Genomic DNA, 12,187 nt, shown 5'->3' with positions numbered 1-12,187 from the left:
GCGGTATGCGAGCTGATTTTCAGTGGCACTCACACTGCCTGGGTCCTGGCCACTGGTCCGGGGGGGCTCTGCATTTTAATTTAATTTTAAATGAAGCTTCTGAAACATTTTGAAACCTTATTTACTTTACATATAACAATTGTTTAGTTATATATTATTGACTTATAGAAAGAGACCTTCTAAAAAGGTTAAAATGTATTACTGGCACGCAAAACCATACATTCGAGTGAATAAAGGATGACTCGGCACATCACTTCTGAAAGGTTGCCAACCCCTGTGATAGAGCATCTCTTCCAGAAAGGCATCTGGTCTTGATTTGAAGCCATGAAGAGATGGAGAATCTGCCACTTCCCTTGGAAGTTTGTTAAAATAGTTCCAACCGACCCCAGAGTAGATTGAAAAATTAATGTAAACATTTAATGAAAAAACTGACTTTGTTTCCATTCCTCAGGGTTCAAAGCTGATCCATTTTCTTTAAAAACAAAAAACCTTTTTTTTTGCAATTTTTTAAATAAAAAAAAAACTGCAGAAATCATTTTCAAAATCCTTCATTTCCCCCAAATCAAAACAAAAAAGAGTTGATAGCCATTTTGACAATGTTTTCAGTAAACAACATCAGGAAAATATTGTGCAAACTATAGAAAAAATGAACCTTTATTACAAAATAAATAAATGAATGATAGAATAAAGGCTATTGATTAACATAAGAATGGCCATACTGGGTCAGACCAAAGCTTCATCTAGCCCAGTATACTTTCTTAAACAGTGGCCAATGCCAGTGGCCAATTGTCAAAAAAAAATCTGAAAAATTTCCACCTGCTTCAGTTATAGCCAGCTTATGGATGAGATGCAAAATCAAGGCTGTGACCTTTCATGGTTATTAAAGAACCCGTGAAACTTTTCCCTAAACAAGAATAAGGCTGTCAGTGGTATAGTTCTACAGGGAATTCTTAAAACACCCATCTTGGCAACCACTGCATTGTCCCCATAAGAGATAAGGCCAATTTAGCCCTCATATTCATGTAGGTGCCTGCAGCTGACTTCAGTGGGAACTGTGGGTGTGTGGTCAAGGGCAAAATTTGGCCCATATTGATGTAACAGTTTTGCTTAGTGTCTAGAGCGCTGGACTGAGACTCAAGAGACCTAGGTTCTATTCCAGGGTCTGGCCTGCTGGGTAACCTTTTCCCTCGCTGTGCCTCAGTTTCCTCATCTGTAAAATGGGGATAATAATACTGACTTCCTTTGTAAAGCACTTTGTGATCTGTGGATGAAAAGTGCTATATAAGAGCTAGTATTATTATGACATGAAAGAAAGACTCTGCCACTCTTCAGTTACTTGCTACTGCAAATCCCAACCCTCATGTGGCAGAATAATGTAAATAGGGGTAGCTCCATTGACATAATGGAGTTACACCAATTAAAACCATCTGAGGATCTGGCCAGATACAGCCGCATAGGTTGAAATTCACAAATGTTTCTTCCATCTGCATTCCTAGCTTAGCATAAGACATGGGTCGAATTCATTCCTTATGTCATTCCACTATGTTTGATGGGGATTACATCATGGGTGACTCTGTCTAGATAATGATACTGAGGGCTGATAAAATTTCATGGCATCAAGTACGTGGGTTGTTTATGTCTTTTTCAAAAAATGAATAGTCCCAGTACCAATGCCCTTGTTCCTCTCTTGACTATTTTCTTGGACCAATATAGTCATCCTAAACATGATTCATAAAATATAGGTGGCCCAGTTCTGCTCTGATTTCTGCCTCCAATCAACCTGGCTGAGTATAGTTGGGTTTGATGACGTTTAGGTCAGGGCAGAATTTGGTCCTGTCTTCTAAAATGACTACGTGTTTCTTTTTAAGAATATAGCATTTAAAGATCTCAGAGCCTCTTGCACTAATTAATTTAGCCTCACAACCCTCCCTCTCCCATAGAACAGTTGGGAAACTGAGGCACAGAAAGGTGCAGTGCCTCACTGAGAGGCAAACAGCAAGTTTGAGACCAAGCTGGGAATAGAATCTAGGGGTCCTTGTTTCCAGTTCCCCACTCAACAGCTAAGAGTATGTCTACATTGCAAAAAAAGGTGTGTTCTTGACTCAGGTTAACTAAACCACATTAGCTAACTCAGATTAAAATAGCAATGAAGACATGACAACTCGGCTTTAATTTGGGTTAGCATCATGAATTCAAGCCCAGCGTTCAAAGTCGAGTTGCCATGGCTTCACTGCCGGTGAACACTCCTTTTCTGCAGTAGAGACGTACCTTAAAGCTCACCGCCTCTCCTAGTTGAACAGACAGACATATTTCCTGGTTATGCCTCGTAGAGATATTTAAATAGTTCCTTAGGCTATGGCATTATGTCTCTGGGTATGTCTACACAGCAACTGGGAGATGTAATCCCCAGCGTGAGTAGACCTGTACACACTACCTCTGCTCAAACCAGTGCCTAAAAACAGTGTGGCTATGGTGGCTCGGGCTGGGTATCCAAGGAGTCAGGCAGGACTGATTGTACTCTGGTGGCTAGCCCGAGCCCCTACCCATTCTGCGGTGGCCATGCTGGTATTTTAGGTGCTAGCTCAAGTGGGCTATTACAACTCCCGCCTGCTGTGTAGACACATGCATGAGACAGAGCAAGCCAGTGCAATAATGAGCATCCAATGACCCTACCATTGGACTCCCTCTGATAGCAGCTGTATCATCCAGGGTAGCCATCCCAGAAGAACCTATCTTCAACTTGGTGCATTTAAAACCAGGAAGGAGGGGAGACTTATTACCCAGCCAAATTCAGATTCCAATCACACGGGGGTTAATCTGGGGCAGTGGTTCCCAAATTGGGGTTCGTGAACCCCTGGGGATTCATGAAATGTTACAGGGGGTTCTTGAAGAAAAAAAATCCCTAATGGCAGACAGAGCTGTCCCTAGGGACCCCAGGCAGCACGGGGCCAGCAGCCCAGAGCCCCTGGACTTTCAAGAGAGAAGCAGATCAAAGCAAGTGTATCTATCACACTGAGATTTAAACTTCAAGACTCCTTTTATGAAATGGAAAGGGAGGTGGATATTTTTTGCTGTTTTTAAAATTAAATAGGCAGCTAGTATTGTTTTTAAAATTATTATGAAGAACAAGTTTAAGCTTTGTTGTAATGAGCGTTATTTGCCTGGACTGCTCAAGACCTGAATGCTTGTGTAGGAGGAACTTTTTGAGTTGGCTTCTTAAATACCTTTATGCTGTTTCACATCTGATACTCCTTGATGAAACATAGGAGCCTTGTCTTATAACAGGCTTATTCAAAGTGATACAAGCTACGAAAGTGAGATCTTGGAGGAGTTTTCATAATGTAATAAAAATACTGTAATGATAAATAATAATTAATAATAAATAGTGTGTAATAAGCATGTCATAATTTTTTTTATATTTCCAAGATTACGGCTTTTTATAATTTATACTCAGGTAAAGGAGAAAATCCCTGGAAATATTCATTTTTAGGAGGAGGTTCGCGAGACTTGACATTTTAGTGAAAGGGGTTCATGGGTTGTTACAGTTTGGGGGCCACTGATCTGGAGTAACTCAGTTGAAGAGAACAGCATCACTGAGTTTACACTTCTGTCACAGAGAGCAGAATATGGTCTGTAACACCCACCCGCATGAAAGGAAGGGAAAGCCAGAGTGAAGAAACATGTAGACTCTTTGGGCCAGATTCTCTGATAGTGTAAATTGGCGTCGCTTCAATGAAGCTATCCTGATTTCAACCAGCTACAGATCTGGCCCTGTGCCTATCCTGATTCCGTTACAGCATTCACATGGGCCAGATGGTTTTGTAGCTAAAGCAGAGATTTGAGTTCTAGCCATAGTGCTCCACTGACTCACTGTGCAGCATCGGGCATATTACCTTACCTCTCCGTGCCTCAGTTTCTGAGCTGTAAAATGGGGATAATAATACTCACCTACCTCTTAAGAGAGAAATGAGTCTCAGTTCATTAATGTTTGTGAAGTACTTGGAAATCCTCAGATAGAAAGAACTAATAAAGCATAAAGAATTATAGGGTGGAAGCCTCGTCCCATTGAAGTCACTGGGAGTCTTGGCATTACCTTCAGTGGAGCCAGGATTTCACCCATTATACTTACCTGGATACAATTCAGCCAGTACCGCACGTCTGCGAAGGAATATTCTGAAGTGACATCATACATCAACACCACTCCGTCAGCTTTTCGGAAGAACTGCTTGGTGATGCTATGGTACCTGTCAGAAAGCACTTTTGCTTTTTACACTTAGGTACTTACTCTTTTTGCACCATTTTTAACAGCAATCCAGAGGTATAAAAAAACCCACAAGTACATACAAAGTGTGTTTCAGGTAGGGGTTGTGCAAAACCATGGTAACAAAACTGAAAATGCAAATGTGCAAAAATATGCAAATATTCCCTCCAGCAAGGGTGTGAAGCAAAGACACCATTTTGCAAAGTTTGACAGATAAGTGAAACTGGGGGAGAATATGGGCAGGGGGTTGCAAAGCTTTGGCAGAAATAAATTTCAAAATTTATTACAATGTTGCAAAGCCTTAACTGTGTGTGCATCTGTTTATAGATAGATAACAGGTAATTATAGTTATGTGTGTATGTGTATATGCATACACATGGAGTAAATACACACACATTATATTTTGTGTTTACCATATACAGATAAACACACAAAATACATACAGATATTTGTGTCTAGGTATATACATATATAAATAGAGTAAATACACACACTCCATATTATGTGTATATGTTGAGATAGCTCAGTAGTTTGAGCACTGGCCTGCTAAACCCAGGGTTGTGAGTTCAATGCTTGAGAGAGCTATTTGGGGCAAAAATCTGTGTAGGAATTAGTCCTGCTTTGAGTAGGGGGTTGGACTAGATGACCTCCTGAGGTTCCTTCCAACCCTGATATGCTAAGTAGATACACACGCACATATCTGTGAATTTAGGGTCAAATTCTGGCCTCTCTGACATCAGCAGGAGTTTGCCTTGAGTTGAGTGGTACCGAGGTTTGGCCTTCAGTACTTATGAGAGGGGTCCTACTGACAGCCCTGGGGACTAAAGGTCTCCCTAAATTCAGTCTTGCCCCAATGAGCTTGGATGTTTATTGTTCATCTGGACTTTATCCTTTCAAACGTCTTGTGTGAGCATGTATTTATGTGGCTTTCCTTATCCAAAGCTGTATTTCCCTGTACGCATTCTTTTTTGTATATATAGCACTGTGCCTTACCTTTCTTGGCCAGCCGTGTCCCACAGGCGTAGAGCAAAGCACTTGTTGTCCACAAAAAGGTTTTTGACCCGATAATCCATTCCTAGGGCATACAGCACATTTGTAATGCAGTATAATTCAGCCATGAGATATGGACATGGGGCAGGCGTGATAGGGTGATATTCTGTGGCCAGCCTAGATGATCACAATAGTCTCTTCTCAGATTAAAATCCCAGAATAGTGGCTGGGATTTAAGAAGGTCTGGTTAGTTTTGTGATGACTAATAAGAGTAACAGTTGAGCATGTTCTGCTAACCGGTTCATGGACCAGGGAGATTTTCTGCTCCATTGCCCCCCTGTACAATGGATCGGGTACTTTATTTAATGTTTATCACCGATCCTGCAGTCCGATCCGCACAGCCAGCCCCTTGTTGCTGCAGAGTCCAGTGAGAGCCCATGCACAGATCAGACTGCGGGATTGGGGCCTGAGATTGGTAACGTACCCAAGCTCAAGGTATATCTGTACAAATCCATCTTAAATATGTGGAGGTGTGTCTCTCACCTTCCTCTCATGCATCAACAATTGGCCACTCCTGGATTCCCTGACTTAATCCATCATTGGTTTGATTTGGCAGGGCAAGTCCTATGTCCCTACAGGACTGTATTTATGCTTAATGGAAGCTGTGGAATTCTTACCTACAGTAGCAGTTAGGTTTGGGTTGAAGGAATCCTCGTGTAACCGGTACAGAAACGATGTTTTGCCAACATTTGAGTCCCCCACAAACAACACATTATAAAGATGGTCTGGATCAGGGCAGGTCTCTGTGGTGCCTTTAGCAGCTCCTCCTGGCTGCTCTGGTGTCACATTAGCTTGGTATCCCTGGCCTCCCAGTTTGGGGGTTGCATCCTCATTCACTTTCAAACTGCTAATTTGCTTCTCCTCTTGCTGAAAAATATCCATGTCTCCTCTTGTTTCTTCTGCCCGTGTTGCTTCTGGTTTCCCAGTGCTTTGGGGCTGCATCTTGGCCTGGAGTGTATCCCCCAGCTGGCTTGCTCTGAGAAGGGCTTCTCCTTGTTCATTTTCTACACCTTCCTTGTGCAGGGCTCCCACGTGAGGGAAATAAGTTGGTGGTGTCTCCTGTTTTGGTGTCTCTCTCTGCTCAGATATCTTCTCCGGCACTTTCATTTTTGGAGGCTTTTCCTTCAGCAGTGCCTGCTCAGAAACAGCAGGTGACCACACATCTGCAAGGACCACATCTCTCTTCATTGATACCCACTTCTGAATTTCATCTGTCTGCTCTGTAATGCCAGGCTGCGATACACCTGGCAGGAGAACACCTCCCTCTGGCGGGTTCTGCTTGTGAATGGTGGTTTGCATTGCTGGCTCTGAAACAGCAGGGGGCTGTACCTCTGCATAAACAACCTCTTTCTTTGTGAGTTTTTGAGCCTGATCATGTGTTGCTGGCTCAGAAGCCCAAGCCTGCTTCACCTCCTGTGTGTGAGGTTCTGCTTGAGTTGGTCCCTGTTTAAGAGCCTCTCTTTGGGATGTAGCCTGACTGGTGGAAAGGACTGATAGTGCCTCAGGCAGGGCCTTAAGTTCATTGTCATTTCTTGAGAGCACCTGATGCTCTGAATCTCTGACCTGCTTGATTCTTTGCTCAGAATCCCCACCTTGTCTGGCTGGCTGTAAAGAAGCATCCCCATGCAGTAGGTCATCTGTCCCTGGTACTTGTGGTTCAGACACCTTGTTCAGAGCTGCTATTGCATCATTCAGTTCACTGAGCAAAGAGCTTTGGCCTGAAAGTTCCTGCTGGAAGAATGCCTCTCCCTTTTTCATAAACTCTGTGAAGGGGTCTTCTTCTATGGAGATCACTCTTGTCCTCTGTCCCAAATCAGCTTCAGGACCAAATGAAATACCGTACGGCACCCTGCAAAATAATACACAATGGCATATGCTATGTACAGGAGAGAGAAAGTAAGGCCATAATGGACACACGAACACACTACATTGCACTGAGCTCTATGGACTGTACCAGTGCTGTGAAATACATCAGAGAGCAGGCATGCCGTGCTTGTATGTTAACTTTCTGCTGGGTGGATCCAGCAGCAGCCAGGGCCAGGTTCCATATCTAGGGGTTCCTTTCCATCGATTCAACACATAACCAGCTCGAGTCCTCACCCAGTAACCTGGGAAATTTACCCATCACCCCTGGGCACCTCCAGAGGTGAAAGTAAGCTGGTCCGGTCCGGTACGCTGTGCTGGACCACATCGGCTTCCATGGTGGGGATTGAAAGGGCTCTGAAAAGGCGGCTGAGATTTAAAGGGCTCAGAGTTCCCAGTGGGCAGCCCAGAGCCCTTTAAATCCCAGCCGCGACTGAGATTTAAAGGGCTCAGAGCTCCCTGCCGCTGCGGGCAGCCCAGACCCCTTTGAATCCCAGCCACAGCTCTGGCAGCCAGGCTGGGGCCAGGATTTAAAGGGCTCGGGGCTCCCCTCAGTGACAGGAGCTCTGGGCCCTTTAAATCCCTGCCCCAGCCCCACAAAGCTCAGGGTTACCCCCAGTGGCCGGAGCCCAGAGCCCTTTAATTTGCCCCTGAGCCCGGGGGGCGGGGACTCCCAGCCACCTCTTCAGCTGGGAGCCCTTGGTTGATTTAAAGGCCCTGGAGCTCGCAGCCACAGCCAGTGCCCCAGGGTCTTTAAATCTTGAGGCCACACCTCTTCTGGATGAGGCCATGCCCCCTTCAGGACTCCGCAGTACCGGTAAGTCCTGTAAGTTACTTTCACCCGTGGGCGCCTCTGAGAGGCAATACTTCCCCACTTGCAAGCATAGCATCTGAATGTAGAAAAGAAACTTTTAATAAAAGGAAGGAAGTAACTCAGTGTTAATGTGCAAAACCACCACAAACAGGGTTCATAAACGTAAACCATAAGTAAAGACCCCCCTCAGTTAGGTTGGGCAGTGTCCTTTTCCCCTCAGGTTCTTAAGTCCAGCAACCCAAAAGTCCCCTTCACATGCCCAACCCTTCTATGCACCCCTGGTTGCTGCCCCTGGTCAGTGCAGACCCAGAGTTCAGAGGTGCATCTGCAGAGTTCACCTCCCACCCTGCATGGGGAGCAAAGCAGGGGGGTAAGAGGCATCTTACTCGCTCCTCATGTATGTTAATGCAGCAATAAAAACAATTGCACCTGGCTTGAGGGATTATTGTTTAGTCCCTTGTGCACTGGGTGAGATTAAAAGAAAAGTAAATGGCCCAAACCACTGATAAAGAAGCCTTTCGGTAAAACATGATGAGGGCTTGATGCAAAGGTAAAACAGCAGAAAGGGATGATCACGGGCATCCAATTAAAATAACCGAGCTTTGTAAAGGATAAAGGTTGGCAGAGAGACTGCTAGATAGGTAAGGAGGTAAGTTAACAATGCCCTGTGCTGGGGGGTTAGTGGGGATAGAACCTCTTCAGCACCACCTCTCAGGCCTCTACCACTTGGGCTAAAGAGTAACCCCATTGTCCAGTGGCAGCAGTAGGACTCTGTGGACTAGCTACTGGAAGGGTGCTTTGTCCACTTAGTCAGCATCTTACATGAGTCAATGCAGAAACCACCAAAAAACCCTCCCCCAAAATATCATCCTTCTCTCTCTTGGGATACAGTGCACAAAATCCCCCTCTAGATTTGCTCCAAATACAAGGAACATCAGGGAAAAATGCCCCTCCAGTGCTGCTCAGCGTATGAGATACATTGGGCAAAACGTTCCCTCACATCATGTGCTAGGTACAACACAGTGTCCCACTGGGGTTTCAGTAGAACCTCAGCAGATGGGAGGAACATGATAGATGTCATGGAGTAGGACTGAGGTATCACCAGGGAGGTAATCATCACTCCTTTGATCCTGCCTTATCTAAACAAATCGCCTCCATTTGGGCCACTTACGGCTGACGGGAGCTGTCTGGTGTATCATCGCTCTGCTGGGATCCAAGTCTAATATACATTTCAGAGCAGAACATTTTATCCTTGTTCAAAGTTTCCTTAAACAAGCCAGGGAAAAGGGAGAGAGAAAACATCATTGGTGCGAGAACTTAAAAGGAAAAATCGCTTTGTGCTTGTGCTGGCTACAGCCCTTTCTCTGCAGCATAAACTCTCTTATCCTGTCCCTCTGGTAGGCAGATTGTGATGAATGGACCTTCTAAAAATACTTTTACGTAACACTTTTCACCCCTCAATCTCCAAGTGCTTTACTGTGGCCAGTATCATCATCCACATTTCACTGATGGAGAAACTGAGGCCCAGTGAGGGGAAACAACTTGCAGCCCATCAGGGGTAGAGCTGAGAATTGAACCCAACTCTTTCCTCCTCTGGTTCAGGATCCTATCCAGTCAGCCACACCGACTCCCTTTATGGGTCTGTCTACACTGCATCTGGGAGAGAGCCTTGTGCAAGCAGGGATGGGGCTAGGATGCTAAAAATAGCTGTGTAGACATTGCTTTGACCTTACAACTCAGGCCCTAGAGCCTGGGATGAGGGGGTGGGCCTGAGAGCCGGAATTGCAACTTCAGAGCAATGTACATCTCTTACATGGCCTCACCCATCCCTCACACTGCTTAGTTTCAGAAATGCAGAAAATGAGGTAAGGTTCCACCACAAGCATGGCTGTGTCCCAGAAGGCTTTGCTGAAACAGTGTCTTTGGTGGTACTGGGGCCACTGCAGCTGGTCAGCCCCTCGCATGGTGGGAGGGCAGGGTTAGTGCCAGTGTGAGAGGAGGCAGCCATGTTGAGGTGGAAGGCAAAAGCCGTGCTACATGGGAGAAGGGAGAAGCTAACTGATCCTCCCCATCCCCATCCCCTCCCCGTAACCTGTAGCATGAAAACAGGATCATTTTCCCCCTGCACAGATGAGATACCTGGGAAGGCGAAGGGATCTCACAGGTCGCCTGAGCCAATGGTTTGTCTCTGCAAATAGAAAGAGGTGGTGGCAAGAATTACAATGTACCACTCCTACGCCTAAGCCTTTTCACACCCCTGCTGTTTTTGCACTATGGGCCCTCTGCCACAGGGTGCTGCTGTCTGCATTGGCAGCAGTTCTGATCTTGTGATGGGACAGCTGGTGAGATCGGAGACAGGAGGCTCACAGCGCATGGCTGAGAAGACGGTGCAGAAAGGAAGAGGGATGTATTTGAAGAGTGGCTGTTATGTAGAACGTATGATGTGAATGAGATGATATGTAGAACATATGATATGAATGATGAGAGGGGACAGCCTTAGAAGGTAAAATGCTCTCTTCACGGGGCAGGTACAGCCTGGGCAGCAGCTAGGCAAGCATCTTCCCCACACACTGGGCCTTGCCTCAGATGTGATCTGGAAGTCTATTCAGCCCTTAGCCTCTCTGCTGACACTGGCCCAAAAGCAGCTAATTAGTTTTGTGATGATGACGATGGTAACACCTAGCTTTTATATAGCACTTTTCACCCACAGACCTCAAAGAGTTTTACAGAGAAGGTAATTATCATTATTCCCCTTTTACAGATGGGGAAACTGAGGCATGGGGAGGTGAAGTGACTTGCCCAAGGCCACCTAGCAAACCAGTGACAGAGCCAGGAATAGAATCCAGGTCTCCCAAGTCCCAGTCCAGGGCTTTATCCACTAGGAAACACTGCCTCCCTTGATGCTGTAGAGACCTGTTCCCTAGGATATGGACTCAGACCCACAAACTTCTTTTCTTGTGAGCCCCCAAGCAGTGTTCAGGTGGAAATGACTCTTATATGAGAGAGAAGGGGATTCAAGTTACTCCAGCACTGGGAGAACCTTCTGAGGAGAGGATGGAGCTCAGCTTAGCCACAGGATAAGTAAACTACTTTTCTCTTGGCATGTGTCCCATAGGGAATGATACCACCAATGAACAGAGGAGTACTTGCCTCTCTTCCTTGTCGTGAAGCTGAGATATCCTGCCCCTCATAGCACCCAGATGCCCTTGGGTCTCCTGGAGCTGAATGTGAATTTGCTGCAGCTGGTTCTCCAGGTCCTGGTTGTTTTCTTTCAGCCTCTGGTTCTCACTGGTGGCAGCATGCTGCTTGGTGCTGAGGCTATGGAACTGGGTCTCGAGCTTGGAGGAGAGAAGAGGTGGCAGATTCAGGCACTCATAAAGGAGCCTGCAGGAGGGTGTTAGATTTGCCAGCTGCATATGTGGAAACCTGTTAACAATGAACTGAGCAATCCCTGGGGCCAAGTTCCCCACTGGCCTAAACTGGCGCAGCTCAAGGCACCTGTCTCCATTGCAAAAAATGCACCAACTCCTATTTCAAACAGGGCTTGAAGGCTGGGTCCCAAACTAATGACACAATGGAGAAACAGTTCTACCTTCTACCTTCTCCCAGGAGCTAGTGCTCTGCTTGGTTAGAATTGGTGAGGCTGATTGTTAAGGCCTGGGTTTTATTCACTAGTGTGGAATGTCCTAGCCTCCCAGTATTGTACCCCAACTCAGCAGGAGGGTAACGGTGCAACGGATGGGAAAATGTCCCTGGCGATTTGCACTGCAGACCTTTGCAGTGTATTCTGCATTGGTTCTGTGGGTGGAATTTCCACAGGCATCCATGGACCAAGACTGTGCAACAGAGATCTGCACTGCAAGGCCCGGTGTGTTCAGCATCACACCTGGTTCCTTCTGCCCAGGCATGTCTGGTACATTTAGAAGCACAACTCTGTGTCTTTGCTCAGGCATGCCTGGAATATTCAGCATCACAGCAGGTGCCTTTTGCTTGGATGTGCTTAGCATACCCAGAAGCACACCTGGTATGGTCTTCAGCACAGCAAGTGCATTGCATCTGGATATAGCTGGGACACTCGAGCAGCAAGCAAAGGGTTAATATGTGGTATTTTGGTATTATATACTTCTGTCAGCGACCAGCTCCAATAAAAGGGGCCTGAGGAACAGGACTTGATTGGCTGAGCTAACAGGCCGGGGATC

The 12,187-nt window shown here is 45.9% G+C and overlaps 1 protein-coding gene across 1 annotated transcript in view; it reads right to left on the bottom strand.

Annotated features, from left to right (window-relative positions):
• The window catches only part of RAB44 (RAB44, member RAS oncogene family), a 35,788-nt gene that overhangs the window by 4,230 nt on the left and 19,371 nt on the right, over positions 1-12,187 (bottom strand). Inside the window, exons 10-15 of the mRNA XM_030561229.1 lie at positions 11,139-11,326; positions 10,128-10,176; positions 9,160-9,254; positions 5,929-7,160; positions 5,255-5,336; positions 4,130-4,244 (exon numbers count right to left, since the gene is read on the bottom strand). Of these exons, the coding sequence (XP_030417089.1) occupies positions 4,130-4,244; positions 5,255-5,336; positions 5,929-7,160; positions 9,160-9,254; positions 10,128-10,176; positions 11,139-11,326 (1,761 nt within the window). The remainder of the gene's footprint in view (positions 1-4,129; positions 4,245-5,254; positions 5,337-5,928; positions 7,161-9,159; positions 9,255-10,127; positions 10,177-11,138; positions 11,327-12,187) is intronic.

Source organism: Gopherus evgoodei, chromosome 4 (genome assembly GCF_007399415.2).
Source record: "Gopherus evgoodei ecotype Sinaloan lineage chromosome 4, rGopEvg1_v1.p, whole genome shotgun sequence".
In the NCBI taxonomy this organism is placed as follows: domain Eukaryota; kingdom Metazoa; phylum Chordata; order Testudines; family Testudinidae; genus Gopherus; species Gopherus evgoodei.
Note: the sequence above shows the minus strand (reverse complement) of the source record. Positions and strands in the feature narration are given on the sequence as shown.